Source organism: Euleptes europaea, chromosome 8 (assembly GCF_029931775.1).
Source record: "Euleptes europaea isolate rEulEur1 chromosome 8, rEulEur1.hap1, whole genome shotgun sequence".
NCBI classification, from domain to species: Eukaryota; Metazoa; Chordata; class Lepidosauria; order Squamata; family Sphaerodactylidae; genus Euleptes; species Euleptes europaea.
In genome coordinates, this window is record NC_079319.1 from 11,183,861 (window position 1) to 11,202,173 (window position 18,313).

Below are 18,313 nucleotides of genomic sequence, written 5' to 3' on the forward strand. Positions count from 1 at the left end.
AATTAAAAACACACACGTGCATATGGAAAGTTGCAGGAAATTAACAGGGACTTACTCTGGAGAGTCGCTGCCGGAAAAAAGCAGACAATGATGGACTAGAGGCTTGGCTCCCTGTAAGGAAGATTTGACCAACCATATCATTAGGGCTGACAACCTCCAGGTAGTAGCTGGAGATCTCCTGCTATTACAACTGATCTCCAGCCGATAGAGATCAGTTCGCTTGGAGAAAATGGCTGCTTTGGCAAGTGGACTCTATGGGTTTGAAGTCCCTCCCCTCCCCATACCCCGCCCTCCTCAGGCTCCACCCCAATAACCTCCCGCCGGTGGCGAAGAGGGACCTGGCAACCCTAACATTGGGTCCTGTCACAAACTGTCAACCTGGCCTAGCTCACAGGATTGCTGTTGTGGTGGAATGGAGTAGGGGAGCATGAGTGAGTCCCAACTGTGAGGAGAAGGGGATAGAGGGGAGATATAAATAAATAAAATGGACCTTTGACAGAATTGTGCTCAGCTGTTGGAGACTTGATGTAGGGAGGGGAGAGGAAGAGGGCTATGAAACCAGAGGAACATAGCCACAAAGTAGGGGAGGGAGAAAAATGGGATGGAGAGCCAATGGACATCTAGTGTCCATGTCCCTCATGTATTTGATGTAGGAAGAGAAAACCTACCAGAACCTATGAAAAGATTTCCAGCACTGTCTTGGCAAATACTGGGAGTTTGGGGCTGGGTGTCTGGGGAGGGTCGAGTTTAGGGAGGATGCGATGTCACTTTCAACTTAGTGACACTCTAGGCTTTCTCCTATAGTCTCTATGCTCTAGGGGAAATTCCTAGAGCAGCACTATGTGGAAACCATTTTTTTTCTCCTGCTCCTCAGCTCTTTAGGGGCAGGAAATTGGAGCTGGAGGTGGGTAAATGGGAGGTCTACTTAACGGGCCAAACTACCGAAATCATTCCTAGCTTTCAAACTAGAAATTGAAGAACCAAAATCACATTTTTTTCCCTATTGGGGCTCAGATTTGGCTCAAGCCACAGCACAGTGGTTAACTTGTAGCCAAAGGGCTGTTTTATTTTTTTCTACTTTGTGTCCTTGAGAGAATAAGGTGTTCTTAATGGCCTGCTTCAGTTGTCATCTCAGGGACGGCCCGCTTGCATTCTGGTCTTCTTTGTAAACATTTGTGTTGAAATTGCCAAGGTAAACGTTCCTCAGCATGAGAAATATCACCCTGAGCCTCTTAAAACATCTTGAGCTTTGCAGACTTGTTTCCTTCAGTGAAAGAGCACTTATCCTCGAGAGGTGATTCAGTTTTTTCTCTCCATCGAAAAATTCTGATGTAGTGCAGCTGGTGCTTTGTGTAAAATTCATTTCCACCCAAAACGGCTGCAGGAAACTGGATGTGTTCCAACGTCGCAGGTGAAAGGAATGGTAAAGAAAGAGATTGTTCCAGACCTGGAAATCTTGAAAATGCTCCCTTGGCAAGGAATATCCCACCCCCTAGCACTCTGGGGTGTTTATAGGAGCCATGGGGGTAGGGTTGCCACCCTCCAGGTAGTCACCAACAAAAATAAACATCTCTGTACTGTTACTATAGGTTAGGAAATTAGTACAAGAATATGCTAGGATATCTGCAAAAACAGTTTGTATTGGAAAACCAAACAAACAACAACAGCAAGTGCTATATACAGAAGTGACAAATCACAACAGTGAAGTGCTATGTACATATAAATTGCCATAAGCATATATCTCCCTATCTCTTCAATCTATATGCAGAACGTATAATTAGGAAAGCTGGATTAGATTTAGATGAAGGTGGAATGAAAATTGGAGGGAGGAACATTAATAATTTGAGATATGCTGATGACTCTACATTATTGGCAGAAAATAGTGAAGATTTGAAACGACTACTGCTAAAAGTTAAAAGAGAAAGTGCCAAAGCAGGACTACAGCTGAACATCAAGAAAACAAAAGTAATGACTACAGGAGAATTACACAACTTTAAGGTTGACAATGAGGAAATTAAAATTGCTCAAGACTTTCTATTCCTTGGCTCCACCATCAACCAGAAGGGAGACTGCAGCCAAGAAATCAGAAGGAGATTGAGACTGGGAAGGGCAGCCATGAAGGAGCTAGAAAAGATTTTGAAGTGTAAGGATGTGTCACTGGCCACCAAGACTAGATTAATTGATGCCATCGTATTCCCTATTACTATGTATGGGTGTGAAAGCTGGACAGTGAAGAAAACTGATAGGAAGAAAATAGATTCCTTTGAAATGTGGTGTTGGAGGAGAGTGTTACGGATACCCTGGACTGCCAAAAAAACAAATCAGTGGGTTATAGATCAAATCAAGCCTGAACTGACCCTAGAAGCTAAAATGACTAAAATGAGGCTATCGTATTTTGGTCACGTCATGAGAAGGCAAGAGTCAGTAGAAAAGACAGTCATGCTAGGAAAAGTTGAGGGCAGCAGGAAAAGAGGAAGACCCAACAAGAGATGGATTGACTCAATAAAGGAAACCACAGCCTTCAATTTGAAAGACCTGAGCAAGGTTGTCAAAGACAGGACATTTTGGAGGAACTTTCATTCATAGGGTCACCATGAGTTGGAAGCGACTTGATGGCACTTAACACGCACACATATACAGCAATCTAGGCATATATATTTTTCATATCCTAAACGCAGGTAGATGTTCAATGGATGTTCATGTTACTGAAGAACAAGGTGAAATGCTGGGATATGATCATTTTGGAGTCTTCTTCAGTCCCACATATTTCACCATAAATGTATGTATTCACTTCAATGAAAATTAACAAGTTCCTCATATGGATACATGGTCTTGCCATATTAAAGTTTTTGCTGCGAGGCATCATCTGTCACACCGGCTTGAAATTAACCTTGCCTCACAGCAGAAGTTACAGCTGCTACACTTTGTATCCCTTGAGGAACCTGTTACAGCCTTTTGTAAGAAGCTGTGCATCGATCTGGTCTGCTTTAAAATTCTTGAGACTACCATACTACAGATTTTTATAAAACTTGAATACGGCAAGACCATGTATCCATATGAGGAACTTGTTAATTTTCATTGAAGTGAATACATACATTTATGGTGAAATATGTGGGACTGAAGAAGACTCAGAAACGATCGTATCCCAGCACTCCATCTTGTTCTTCAGTAACATGAACATCCATTGAACATCTACCTGCGTTTATGATATGAAAAATATATATGCCTAGATTGCTGTATATGCTTATGGCAATTTATGTACATAGCACTTCACTGATGTGAATTGTCACTTCTGTATATAGCACTTGCTGTTGTTGTTTATTTGGTTTTCCAATACAAACTGTTTTTGCAGATACCCTCCAGGTAGTAGCAGGAGATCTCCTGCTATTACAACTGATCGCCAGCCGATAGAGATCAGTTCACCTGGAGAAAATGGCCACTTTGGCAACTGGATTCCATGACACTGAAGTCCCTCCCCAAACCCCGCCGTCCTCAGGCTCTGCCTCAAAAACCTCCCGCTGATGACAAAGAGGGACCTGGCAACCCTATTTATTTATTTAAAACATTGATTCCACTTGTCCCGAAGAAAATGGCTGCTTTGGAAGGTGGACTGCATGACATTATATCCTACCAAGATCCCTCCCCTCCCTAAACCCCACCCTTCTCAGGCTCCACCCTCCAAGCTTTCAAGGTTCAAATTTATTGCATATGGCCAAAGGCCATAACAAAGCTCCACCCTCAAATCTCCAGGTATAGACTGGCTTTTTGTTCCTCTCTTGCTCTGGATGTCAGCGCAGTTTGGCTCTTGAATTACAAAAGGTTGCTGACCTCCATCCCAGCCCAATCGAAGAGCTTTGACATTTTGATCTTCCTTTTCCTCCCCATTGCAGCTGGAATACACAGCGCGCCTGGACTTCCTGTGGCGTGGCCAGGCCAAAGAAGAAATCAACGAGATGAAGGAGCTGCGTGAGCACAACGAGAACATGCTGCGCAATATCCTGCCAAGTCACGTCGCCCGGCACTTCTTGGAAAAGGATCGCGACAATGAAGTAAACAATAAGATTGTTCTGATTTCATGGGAGAATTGTCGGGATGTAAAGAAGGAATATGGGACTGATATCAGCTGCACAATGTGTAAAACACTAAGAGTCTTATATTGAAGGAGTCTTGGGCTGTATCAACAGAGGTATAGTGTCCAGATCATGCAAAGTGATGCTATCACTCTGCTCTGGTTAGACCTCACCTAGAGTCCTGTGTTCAGTTTTGGGCACTGCAATATAAGAAAGATGTAGACAAGCTGGAACATGTCCAGAGGAGGGCAACAAAGATGGTGAGGGGTTTGGAGACCAAGTCCTATGAGGAAAGGTTGAGGGAGCTGGGTATGTTTAGCCTGAAGAGGAGAAGACTGAGAGGGGATGTTGTGTATATAAGTAGTAGGCAAGTAAGCAGGGGGAAAACCCAGGAGCTTGAGTCCCCAACGAAGGCTCCTAAGCCCTGCACGCACTATTGGCCCTAGCCGGTGTGCCCCATTGGCCCTAAGCCGGGACACGCCATTGGCAACCCGGGGGTTGTTCCCCCCCATCACGGATTGGGGGGAGTGGCCGCAGGTGGCCAGGGGGGCATAAACGGGGCCGGTTTCACACAGTTCTCCAGTTCTGTTCTTCTCTACAATAAAGCGTTGTTGTTTGAACTCCGTCTTGACCTCGTGTGTCCTCCCCAAGCGGACTTAACAGGGGATATGATAACCATCTTCAAATACTTGAAGGGCTGTCATATAGAGGATGGTGCCGAGTTGTTTTATGTTGCTCCAGAAGGTCAGGCCAGAACCAATGGGTTGAAATTAAATCAAAAGAGTTTCTGTCTAGACATTAGGAAGAATTTTCTAACAGTTAGAGTGGTTCCTCAGTGGTACAGGCTTCCTCGGGAGGTGGTAAACTCTCTTTCCCTGGAGGTTTTTAAGCAGAGGCTAGATGGTCATCTGTAAGCAATGCTGATTCTATGACCTTAGGCAGATGATGAGAGAGAGGGCATCTTGACCAACATCTGGGCATGGATTAGGGGTCACTGGGGTATGGGGGGGAGGTAGTTGTGAATTTCCTACACTGTGCAGGGGGTTGGACTATATGACCCTGGTGCTCCCTTCCAACTCTATGATTCTATGAATATGGACAACTTGGGGTGCCATCATGCTAACATGCTAAAGAGAGGAGTTATTGGCTGGTGGTACTTCAGCGCCACCACTCCAGGATGGCCAAAGTATTACACAGCATCTTATGAAAGGCCAGCTGAACTAAGGGCCAGATGAGTTCTACATCTTAGGGAGATGCAGACTCTACTTTAGCTTATTTGTTTGCTCAAAGGAAATGAATGGGGAAAGTAGGCTTACCAGATTGTCCACCATGGAACTATGACAGGTCATCTCCTGACCCTAGCTCCTGGCTCCCCCAAGGGATAACTCCAGGTTAGGAAATTCCTGGAGATTTGGGGGTGGAGCATGGGCAGGATTTAAGGAGGGGAGGGAAGTTATCAGGGTATAGTGCCATAGAGTCCACCCTCCAAAAGCCGCCATTTTTCTCCAGGGGAACTGATCTCTGTAGTCGGGAGATCAGTTGGAATTCCAGGAGATCTCCAGGCCCCACCTGGAGGTTGGCAGTCCTACCATGGAAGCATTAAAACCGTCTCTGTTCTCTGTCAGTTCAATCTGCTGTCTGTGTTAAACCAGGCCCGGAAATGAAAACCGCCACCATGGTTTATCACTTCTTTTTCCACAGCTTAGTTCCATTTCTTCTTATTCTTCTTGGTTTCGAGCGGTGTACTCTGATCTGGAGAACCGGGTTTGATCACCCACTCCTACACATGAAGCCAGCTGGGTGACCTTGGGCTAGTCACAGCTCACAGCTCTCTTAGAGTTCTCTCAGCCTCACCTACCTCACAGGGTGTCTGTCTGTTGTGGGGAGGGGAAGGGAAGGTGATTGTAAGCCAGTTTGATTCTTCCTTAAGTAGTAGAGAAAGTTGGCATGTGAAAAAAACAACTTGTCTTCTTCTCCTCTTCTTCTTCCTCCTTTTCATTTTTTTAAAAAATTTGCTTTTCACTGTATTCCTAGGATCTCTATTCTCAGTCCTACGATGCGGTCGGAGTCATGTTTGCTTCCATCCCTGGCTTTGCTGACTTCTACTCCCAGACAGAAATGAACAACCAAGGAGTCGAGTGCCTGCGTTTGCTGAATGAAATCATTGCTGACTTTGATGAGGTAAACCCATCAACTGAGGATAAAAACTGGGATGAGGTTTAAGAAAGGCTTGATTGAATGGTAGCCTTGCATTGTGTCCCAGGTCGATCGTGAAATTAGTTTCACCTATACTGCAGCCGAATGGCAATACCCACCCACCCACCCACCTTGCTGATTTTATTTCATTTACATTGTAATGGGGTGAGGGATTTAATCAGCTGGTGATAATAAGGCCTCTGGGGGTGATTAGCTGAGCTTCCCTGATGTCACAAAAGGGAGCTGGAAAACTCTCTGGCTGCTGTTGGCTAAGCTGATGGCGTATTAATGGTCTCTTGTGAACATTGCTCAGATCTCCACAGGAGTCCTAGAATCAAAGGGTTGGAATGGGTCATACAGGCCATCTAGTCCAAACCCCTGCTCAATGCAAGATCAGCCTACAGCATCCCTGACAAGTGCTTGTCCAGCCTCTGCTTAAAACTGCCAGTGAGGGGGAGCTCACCACTGTCCTAGGGAGCTGATTTCCACTGTCCAACAACTCTTACTGTAAAAAACTTTTTCCTAATATCCAGCTGGTACCTCTCCGCCCTGAATTTAAACCCATTATTGCGAGTCCTATCCTCTGCTGCCAACAGGAACAGCTCCCTGCCCTCCTCGAAGTGACAGCCCTTCAAATACTTCAAGAGAGCAGTCTTGCCCCCCCCAACCTCCTCTTCTCCAGACTGAACATTCCCAACTCCCTCAGCCTTTCCTCGTAGGGCTTGGTTTTCACTCTTTTCTGCACCTGCTCCACTCTGTCCACATCCTTCAGAGCTTCACACAGCACTCTAGGTGTGAGCACATGAACACATGAAGCTGCCTTCTACTGAATCGGACCCTTGGTCCATCAAAGTCAGTATTGTCTACTCAGACCAGCAGCAGCTCTCCAGGGTCTCAGGCAGGGGTCTTTCACATCACCTACTTGCCTAGTCCCTTTAACTGGAGATGCCAGGGATGCCAGGGATAGAACCTGCTCTGCCATTGAGCCATGGCCCCTCCCCCTGGGATGAGCTGGGATGAGGTTTAAGAAAGGGATGGTTGAATGGGTAGCCTTGCATTGCTTACCAGGTCAATTGTGAATTTCAGGTGGAAAGGTACTGGCTGGACATTAGGAAAAAATGTTTACAGTAAGAGTAGTTCAGCAATGGAATCAGCTGCCTAGGGAGGTGGTGAGCTCCCCTTCTCTGGCAGTCTTCAGTGGCTTGACCAATGCGGTGTACAGCGGGACTATGACATCTTGGGATTTGGATGTTATGCCCTGTTGATACACTCCAAGGTAGGTGAGGCTGAGAGACAGAAATTGGCCCAAGTGTGCTTCATCTCAGAACAGGGATTTGAACTCAGGTCTGCCCAGTCCAAATGCAACACACCAACTTCTAAAGAGCTTTAACTTTTTATACTTTGAATGTGTTTTTTTTACATATTTTTAATTTTAGCAGGTCCAGGGTAGGCAGAGCCAAAGGCCATTTATGTTTGGTAATTAGCAGTGGGTTCCAGGCTGAAGTGCCCCGCATATTTTTTTTGAGTTCTTCATACTGAACCTTCATTCAGGAAGTGACTGCGAAGCTGGTGCATACCTTCTTCGCATTTCTTAAGAGCCCCTTTGACGCGATCTTTTGTGTTTGCTCCGCCCCTGCCTCGAAGAATCCCCTCAAGGAAGCATGAACAATCACAGCTGTGCATTAGTTATGCAGGTGGGGTGGAATCTCTCCTTTTGCATCGGGACAGTGAATAGGCATTTTAAAAGTTGCATTTTAAAAAAGAGCTTTGAGCGAGCATCAAAATTGACCCTGCATAAATGGCCAAAGAATCTGAACTATACACCTACTATGCCCTATATATCACTGTCACAATTCCCATAGTACAGCCACAAAATTCATATCAAAACCTTTAATGTCATTTTAACATGATATCAAACACAAAATTATCTAACAAACACACCCAAGTGTGATATATCCCAGTGTATAACTTAACATTACCTATCTAAACAACAAACAAACAAGAATACATATATTTCAAGACAGTTTTTACAAATTTTAACACACAATAGGCCTAAGGCCAAACTTAAAAACTGATGTTATAGCTGCAATAGCAACTTGTTAAAATTTGTAAAAACTGTCTTGAAATATATGTATTCTTGTTGGTTTGTTGTTTAGATAGATAATATTAAGTTATACACTGGGATATATCACACTTGGGTGTGTTTGTTAGATAATTTTGTATTTGATATCATGTTAAATTGGCATTAAAGGTTTTTATACGAATTTTGTGGCTGTACTATGCGAATGGTGACAGTAAATGGCCAAAGAGACACAAGGAGGTGACAGTAGAGGAGGCAAAGGAGGAAGCAAAGGAGACACCTACAGCTTAGAAAAGTGGAATACTAAGGGGGGAAGAGAGGCTAGGAAAAGAAGTCTGAGGGGACAGAAGTTGTGGAGAGAAGAAAAACTGTGACAGAGAATGGACAGAGGCGTATTCATATTATCTGCAGAGCAGAGGAAGGCTGAAGTCGTATTTCATTCAAAGGCATATTTATTTGAGCTATGCATCCAAATCTTTTTCTGGACACATCCATCCAGTGATAGGGTCTTTCCTTTCCTTCTTTGCTCCTATGACCCATAGGCCCTGAGCAGTTATTTCTTAGAGGAAAATATGATGGAGAGAGATTTGGCCATGGCCAATGCTATCTTTGGGTCTCTATCCATCAGCAAAAAGGGGACTATTTTGTCTCTTGCTATGGTGGCAGGAAGTCTCACCAATATGGAGGTAATCCATTTAGCTCGGTGGTATTTAAAGAGGGGGCATTCCATCATATGAGATAATGTGTCAATTTTCTTTGTATTACATGAACAAAGTCTATGGTCAACAAAGATAAGGTCACTATGCACATATAACCTATTCGCATAGAGCCGGATACAACTAGCTTAACTTATGCTTGAAATAACATTTGCATTCCCAAACAAAGAATGTGCCACAGGATCACAAAGTCTGTCTCCACCCAGAGTTCTATTTTTACATTCCTTTTTTGCTGTTGTTGCATTATAAGTTCTCCTTCATTGTCTCTGTTTTGGCCTGGGATCTCAAATATTAGCAAAGCAGCCACGCGGGACAAAAGGATCCATCAAGCGCCATGCCAAACAGCAGGTTTGGGCACCTGCTTGAAAGGAAATTTACACAGCAGTTGGGCGCACCAGGTTGCTATTTGAACTGGCAGGGAAAGGCACCTGTTTGCAATTAGATTTGCTTAACAGGTACACGCTCTAGTCGGTTGCTTGGAAGTATCTTCTCTGAAGTATGTCTCTTCCCAGGTAGACTCTCCAGCTTGCCGTTTCAAGCCGGAACGGGACAACATTCCCTGCCGCATTGACTTTTATCTCGAGATGACATTTTGAACAATTGTACAAATCTGTAGAGATCAGCAAATCTAGGGCATGACAGAGGCAGCCTTTAAGAACTGGAAATGCAATAACCGATGAGACAGACTTCATGCTGTAATGCAGCTGAAAGATATTTCTAATCGCTTTTCGGCTTTTCAAGCATGGCCAACTGACAGTTCTCTCTGGCTGTGCCTGTTGGTATAAGAACAGAATTTAATGCCCACATTTCTGTCCAACTATTAATCTATTTATTAATATTTTAACTGTACAGCTGAAGTAAAACATTATTGTTCAAAAATAAAGCAAAACATATCTTATCAATAAACTGTTAAGGAAAAAATCACTGAAATACTTAAATACAATAGTAGCAGAGTATTCTTATGATCTCTCTAGATCTAATATCTAACATGGCCCTAGAGTGCCAATTTAAAAATCCACAGAATGGGGCCATGTAAAGATAGGGGAGATTTTTTTCAGAAAACTAACAAAAAAGCCAAAAGGGATTTCAGGACTGCCAAAGTTAATGAAAAAAATGCCACAATAACGGGACTGGAGGGAGAAGGGACCAGCAGTGGGTATGGCTGTGTGTTTTAATGATTGGAGGTGGAAGCAGGGGCAGATGGGGGCAGCCACAAGAAAGACACATGATCCTGTTCACAGACATATCCAAACAAACAATCAAGTCCTTGATAGTGACTGGCAAGCAGGATGCAAGCAAAACTGGCAGGTGATGGAGCATTCCTTTTGGGAGGGGGAGTTGCCTTCAAGTCACAGCTGATTTATGGTGACCCTGTAGGGTTTTCAAGGCAAGAGACGTTCAGGGTGGTTTGCCATTGCCTGCCTCCATGTCATGCCCCTGGTATTCCTTGGAGGTCTCTCATCCAAATACTTGCCAGAGTCGAGGCTGAGAGAGTGTAACTGGCCCAAGGTCATCTAGCAAGTTCCCATGGCAGAATGGGGATTCAATCGGGGGTTTCTCAGATACTACTACTAGTAGTATCTGAGAAACCCCCGATTGAATCCCCATTCTGCTACTACTACTACTGCTGCTGCTGCTAGTAGTAGTAGTAGTAGTAGTAGTAGTAGTAGAAGAAGAAGAAGAAGAAGAAGAAGAAGAAGAAGAAGAAGAAGAAGAAGAAGAAGAAGAAAGGGAGGTATTCATGGAGGAAAGGGGTTTGCATGGCTACTAGTCATGATGCATGCCTATTCTCTCCAGGATCAGAGGAGCATACCTATTATATTAGGTGCTGTGGAACACAGGCAGGAGAATGCTGCTGCAGTCGTCTTGTTTGTGGGCTTCCTAGAGGCACCTGGTTGGCCACTGTGTGAACAGACTGCTGGACTTGAGGGGCCTTGGTCTGATCCAGCAGGGCTTTTCTTATGTTCTTAAGAAGAAGAAGAGTTGGTTTTTATATGGCAACTTTCTCTATCACTTAAGGAAGAATCAAACTGTCTTACAATCACCTTCCCTTCCTCTCCCCACAACAGACACCCTGTGAGGTAGTTGGCACTGCGAAGAGAACTGTGACTAGCCTAAGGTCACCCAGCTGGCTTCATGTGGAGGAGTGGGGAAACAAATCCATTTTACCAGATTAGCCTCCGCCGCTCATGTGGAGGAGTGGGAAATCAAACCTGGTTTTCCAGATCAGAGTGCACCACTCCAAACCACCCCTCTTAACCACTACACCACGCTGGCTCTCTAGTCTGACACCTTAACCACTGCACCATGCTGGCTGTCTAGCATTCTTGTGCAGAGATGGAGAAACTATAATGTGACTTGCATTGTTCACACCAGTGTTTCCCCATACACTCAAAGGTAAGAGCCTGCACTTGGCCAAGGACACCATTGAGAGTTGACTGATAGGTAATGACTCCCCTTGAATTCCCTTCCACAGGCAGAAGCTTAGACTACCTAATTCCTGCTATGAAAGAGCAGATGAGTTATCCACCAGTTGCTACGCTATGATTCTTTCGCACTAAGTGATCATCCCCTTCCTGATGTCGAGAACACCAAAATGTCTACAGCTCTTTTTTCTCCCAATACACAGCAGCTATCTTACCCAGCCCAAAGACAATTGAAGTGCAGGAGCCAGGCCGCATAATTTTCCTCCTGTGAGATCTCATTATCTGTAGAGTATATTCAATTGCATCTTAAATGCTCCGTTTCCTTTGCTTCTCCCTGGGCTGATATTACTGCTATTGATATTTTCATAAGGTACTATTACGGTTTCCATTTCAGGGCTCATTTCCTTTCCCTTTCTGGATCCTGCAAAGATACATGCTGGGTGAATGAAATCAGGCATGTCTTAGCTGTCATTTATTGTCCTGCCACAAAGGTGGATGGCCGTTGTTAAGTTTTTGCAATTCAGAGATTAGGACTCATTCTCAGGACGTGTCAAATGTCCGCACAGCTCTAACTTCAACGAGGCACACTTGGAGAATTACAAGGCATAATTCTGCAAGGCGCACTTGGAGAAGGATCCATTTGGTATTCTCTGCACAGCCACAGTGACCTTGAGTACAGAGAAGACTGCAAAGTCATGCCAACATAGTTTGAGGCACAGCTTGGATTGATAAGATTGTGTCCTACATTTGGCGCACGTCCACCATTTATCAAGTACCCGAGAATGCAGATTTTATGAACTGATGGAGGAATTAATAACATCCAATCTTTCCTGTAATGTTGAATCTGCATATTATCATGTGTTGTCCAACAGAAAAACAACAACTCCTCTTAAGAATAGCTTGTGGCGAGCTCTAGCTTCTGGAGGATTTCTTAGGAGAGGGCTTGAATACCCAGTGTTCCAGCCAGAAATTTCTCTACCGCCACGACTGTTCCAGAGACTTGAGAGTACATGTGGTATAGTGATGAGAGTATTAGCCTAGGAATTGAAAGACCCAGATTCCAATCGCTTCTCACCCTAATGTAACTTGCAGGATTGTTGCGAATGTAAAATTGAGGAAGAGAGAAATATGCATTGGTTTAGATCTTGATAAAATATCTAAATAAATACTGAAATATCTAAATAAATACATACTTTCCCTCTCCTCCCAGTATGGTTGCCAGGTTCCTCTTCGCCACCGGCAGGAGGTTTTTGAGGCAGAGCCTGAGGAGGGTGGGGTTTGGGAAGGGGAGGGACTTCAATGCCATAGGGTCCAAAGCGGCCATTTTCTCCAGGTAAACTGATCTCTATTGGCTGGAGATCAGTTGTAATAGCAGGAGATCTCCAGCTAGTACCTGGAGGTTGGCAACCCTATCCCTGCCCCAGGATGTGGTGATGGCTGCCAACTTGGAAGGCTTTAAGAGGGGAGTGAACATGATCGTGGAGGATAAGGATATCCATGGCTACTAGTAAAAATGGATATACTTGCGCTTACGTAAGTGGGGATTTGGCCGATGTGCTTCGTTCTGGAATGGGGGCTACAGAATTAATGGGATCGTTTGTATTTCTCCCCCCCCCCAGTTACTAGGCGAAGAAAGATTTCAAGACATTGAAAAAATTAAGACCATCGGCAGCACATACATGGCAGTATCCGGATTATCTCCTGAAAAGCAGGTGAGGGGTCATTTCAGTCTATCAGCCAAGAGATATAATATGCTTGTCCTTATTGCTTCTCTGAAGTAAAGCATCCCAGAATCCATTCTATGCGCACACAAGATGGAATTACCTAGAATAAAGCAGGTCTTTGTTTTCAGCTGACAATTCTCCGGGTTCCATGAAAAGTCTGACATCTGCTTTATCATAGCACGCACCTTGTGCATCAGTAAATTGTTGCCATCTTGATAGTTATGGCTGTTAATATTCTGAATACTTTTTATGTGGAACTAGTTTGCAACCTGATAACATCAGAACTCAGGCACTCTGCCAATTTGATTTGCGGTATGTTCAGAGCAGCTGAAAGGCTTCTTTCCAAGATTCATAATTTACTTCCAGAAATCACCACAGACTACAATCTCCAGTGGATTTAGAAGGATTAAATTCCTGGAGGATGCATTGTTGGATCTGTGATCCCCATTTTTTCAGATGTGCACAATCAGTGCACCATAAACAAGAAGGTTTGCATCAGGGGTGTCAAACGTAAGGCCCGCGGGCCAGATCCGGCCCCTTGAGATCTCTCATTCGGCCTGGGAGCCAGCCAAGGCAGCCACCCCCCCCCCCACTCTCTATCTGGGCTGGCGAGGCATGGCCCGGCCCGAACAAGTGACATTTATGTCAGATCCAGCCCTTGTAACAATTGAGTTCGACACCCCTGGTTTACCTCCTGAGTTAAAAAAAAAATATCTCTGAGTTTGGCACTATTGGGGCAGAGCAATAGAGGGGGCTTAACGCACCAACAATTTACAGCAGAGTATCATCGTGCTCGGTGTGTGTTTTGGATGCGTATTCTTCATTTCCGATCGCACCGTGCCTGTGACGACTGCTTCCTAGACGGTTTATCGTCATATCGCACTGTTGAGAGGAGGAGCGTGGGGGAGCCCCGCGTCATGTCTACGTAGCTTATGCTTCCCTGCCTCCCCTCCCTTTTCTTTGTTTCACGCATGCACAATATCATTGCTCCGAGGGAGCGCTGTACGCCATTAAGAATTGCCTCGTTTGCATGGCAGGGAAACCCTAATCACAACCAATGCAGGCATCCCCCCCCCCAAATAAACCAAAATGAGCCATTCCTTGCACAGAGCTGATCACAGAGCTGCCGTCTTTGCGGGCGTTGGTGCAACGATGCTGGGACGAGCGGGAGAAAAATAGGAACAGGCGGGGAGAAACTTTGTGCCGGCACTGGAGAGCCCTGACTTTTGTGTGTGTGTGCGTGCACGCGCATGTGGGCGGGCGCTCTCTCTATTCCTCAGTCTCTCTCCCTTCCTCATTCTGCTTCGCCCTCCCCCCTCTGCCACTCGCAGCAATTTTGCTGCTTTTCCAGCCCTCACCCACCTCTGCACAAGCACTTATGGGGGGGGGGAATTTAGTAGCAGTAAAGATTGGTGAATGCAAACGGGAGGGGAGGGGGAAGGTGGTGGGAGGAGAAAGGCTTTTCATTGGGTGTTGCGAAAAGAGGGGAGGAGAACAGAATAGTGTTTGTAATTGAACGCACCCCTTGGCTTGCCGGTTTAGAAACGACATAACGAAATATATTGTGGAATAGGCATTTTTGGAAAAAAACAGATTTCTGGCGCTTCCAAAGCATTTCCAAGCCGAAACGGGAGGTCTGAGGTGCGATCTAACCGGGATAACACATTTTTTTAAACATAGTATCTACTGAGTGCGTTAGGCCCCGAGGATTCTTATGTGACTAACCGGCAGCTGCCTGATTTGTGAGATGGATTCTCTGTTTAATTCATTCCCCAGCAATGCGAAGACAAATGGGGGCACTTATGCGCTCTGGCGGATTTCTCCATTGCACTGAACGAGAGCATTCAAGAGATCAACAAGCATTCGTTTAACAACTTTGAGCTCCGCATTGGTACGTACAGGCCCGGTGTTCAAAAAACGATGGGAATCCCATTTGTGTGCCTGTGTTTTTTCTTATGGAGGCCCACGGGAAGGGATCTGCCCATGTGTTTCAGCAAAAATCGACACTGTCGTATGAGTTTCCCTTGGATGAAGCGTGCCTGGAGTAAGTTACGTCCTTGCTAGCTGTAGAGTATCTCCACGCATTCAAACCATTGCCATCTACCACCCGATTGTGTATGGATCTGAGTTATTCTTTTTTTTTCCGGAAGCCATTCCTTTGACAATAACCGCCTTGCAAATTTTGGAGAAGGTGAGAGATTTGTGGGCTGGAAGAAGCAGCTTTCCATGAGGCAGGACCGCTTTGGGACTGATCCTGCTTGGTGCTTGCACACTTCCCATCTGCTCAGCCTGTAAATTTGTAGATAAAGCATTTGTTACAAAATGTGCCATCTGCAGTTGATGCAGGAAGTCACTTCTGTTTCAATTGAAGACATCATTATTATTTTTTAAAAAATAAACTAGAAAACAATTATTTTGAACCAGGTCAGGGAAGCGATACTTTCTCCTTTCTACCCACCTCAGACCTGGAGTCTGATCTGGAGGACCGGGTTTGATTCCCCACTCCTTCACATGAGCGGCGGACGCTTATCTGGGGAACTGGATTTGTTTCCCCACTCCTACACATGAAGCCTGCTGGGTGACCTTGGGCTAGTCACACTCTCTCAGCTCCACCTACCTCACAGGGTGTCTGTTGTGGGGAGGGGAAGGGAAGGTGATTGTAAGCTGGTTTGATTCTTCCTTAAGTGGTAGAGAGAGTCAGTGTATTAAACAACTCTTTTTCCTCTTCGATGGGCATAGAAGGGTATAACACGGCATAGGCAGGCACTGTTAATGTGTGGAAATCAGGATCAGAGGAGCACGCCTATTATATTAGGTGCTGTGGAACACAGGCAGGACGATGCTGCTGCAGTTATCTTGTTTGTGGGCTTCCTAGAGACAAATGGTTGGCCACTGTGTGAACAGACTGCTGGACTTGATGGACTTTGGTCTGATCCAGCCGGGCCTTTCTTATGTTCTTATGAAGAGGGAGAGTGAAGCTTTTCTTGGCATTACATCGCAACAGAATGATGACATGTGGTAGCTGTTACCCCAAAACAGTATCTGCCAACATCTATTTTTAATTTATTTACTTTATTTATACCCCACTTTTCTCTCAACTTACAACACTCTCTCTATTTTATCCTCACAACAACCCTGTGAAGTAGGTGAGGCTGAGGGTGTGAGACCGGCAGAGTGGGGATTTGAACCCGGGTCTCCCAGATCCAAGTCTAACCACTTACACCACGCAAGTCCTCAAGTCAGAGCTTATATGTACCCAATGGGAAATGCCTGTTGCAAACTCTGAACAGTAATTATGGGAGAGAACAGGGGCAGTCTTTCCCCAGGTAAAGTTCCACTTGTGTGTGTAAAGTGCTGTCAAGTAACAGCTGACCTATGGCAACCCTGTAGGGTTTTCAAGGGAAGAGAAGTTCAGAGGTGGTTTGCCCATTCCTTCCTCTGCATAGCAACCCTGGACTTCCTTAGTGGTCTCCCATCCAAGTTCTAACCAGGGCCGACCCTGCTTAGCTTCCGAGATCTCACAAGATCAGGCTAGCCTGGGCCATCCAGGTCAGGGCCTGACCTGGGTATAGGGTTGCCAGGTCCCTCTTCACCACCTGCGGGAGGTTGTTGGGGTGGAGCCTGAGGAGAGCAGGGTTTGGGGAGTGGAGGGACTTCAATGCCATAGAGTCCACTTGCCAAAGCGGCCATTTTCTTCAGGTGAACTGATTTCAGTGTGGTGTAGTGGTTAAGAGCGGTGGTTTGGAGCGATGGACTGATCTGGAGAACCGGGTTTGATTCCCCACTCCTCCACATGAGCGGTGGAAGCTAATCTGGTGAACTGGATTTGTTTCCCCACTCCTACACACGAAGCCAGCTGGGTGACCTTGGGCAAGTTACCACTCTGTTAGAGCTCTCTCAGCCTCACCTACCTCACAGGGTGTCTCTGTTGTGGGGAGAGGAAGGGAAAGTGATTGTAAGCCAGTTTGAGTCTCACTTAAGTGGTAGAGAAAGTCGGCATATAAAAACCAACTCTTCTTCTTCTTCTTCTTCTATCGTCTGGATATCAGTTGTAATAGCAGGAGATCTCCAGCTAGTACCTGGAGGTTGCCAACCCTAACTGGGTTCTCTCTTCAAATTCTTTTTTTTCCCCCTCCTTCCTTTGCAGGTATCAGCCATGGCTCTGTCGTAGCGGGTGTTATTGGTGCTAAGAAACCCCAGTATGACATCTGGGGCAAAACTGTTAACTTAGCCAGCCGCATGGACAGCACGGGCATTAGCGGGAGGATGCAAGTGCCTGAGGAAACATATCTCATCCTGAAAGACCGGGGGTTTGCCTTTGACTACCGGGGGGAGATCTACGTCAAGGGCATCAGTGAGCAGGAAGGCAAAATCAAAACCTATTTTCTTCTGGGAAGAGAACAGCCGAACCCTTTGGTCTTGCAACCCCGAAAGCTGACCGGGCAGTACTCCTTGGCGGCTGTCGTCTTAGGGCTTGTGCAATCGCTCAACCGGCAAAAACAGAAGCAGATCCTGAATGAGAACAACAATTCCGGGATCATTAAGGCACATTACAACCGGCGGACTTTGCTCAGTTCCGGCGGGCCCGACTCGGCGGCCCAAGTTGAGGGCATGGACAAAACAGAATTGCCATAAACCTGCATCTTTTGGTGTGTTTGTTTTGGATTTTTTCCCCTTTTTTAATTTCTTTTTTATATATAAAATAAATATATAAATAAAAATATGGTTTATTATTTTTTAGAACAAAGGGTTTTCTTTCTAGCTCTTTTTTGCCACCCTTGCTAGCCTATGGTGTGGCCGTGGGACTTGATGGAAGGAAAGGCAGTGGCCATCATCTCCAGGGAATGTGCCACAGCTCAAGTGCAAAGACTTTTTAAGGTGTGCATTATAGTACACACGCAACCCACCATGTGCACAAGCACACCCATACACACATGATGTTCATAGAATCATAGATTTGGAAGGGACCACCAGGGTCATCTAGTCCAACTCCCTACACAATTCAGGAAATTCACAACTACCTTCCCCACACACACACACAGTGACCCCTACATGCCCAGAAGATGGCCACAATGCCCTCCCTCTCATGATCTGCCTAAGG

The 18,313-nt window shown here is 45.4% G+C and overlaps 1 protein-coding gene across 2 annotated transcripts in view; it reads left to right on the top strand.

The window, feature by feature from the left end:
- ADCY8 (adenylate cyclase 8) overlaps positions 1-17,854 on the top strand; it is a 139,458-nt gene extending 121,604 nt beyond the window's left edge. For both annotated transcript variants that reach the window (XM_056854245.1, XM_056854247.1), the window contains 5 exons: positions 3,891-4,049; positions 6,105-6,251; positions 13,108-13,200; positions 14,989-15,103; positions 17,360-17,854. In XM_056854245.1, coding sequence (XP_056710223.1) covers positions 3,891-4,049; positions 6,105-6,251; positions 13,108-13,200; positions 14,989-15,103; positions 17,360-17,847 — 1,002 coding nt within the window. In that variant the 3' untranslated portion in view covers positions 17,848-17,854. The remainder of the gene's footprint in view (positions 1-3,890; positions 4,050-6,104; positions 6,252-13,107; positions 13,201-14,988; positions 15,104-17,359) is intronic.
- The last annotated feature ends 459 nt before the right edge of the window (positions 17,855-18,313 follow it).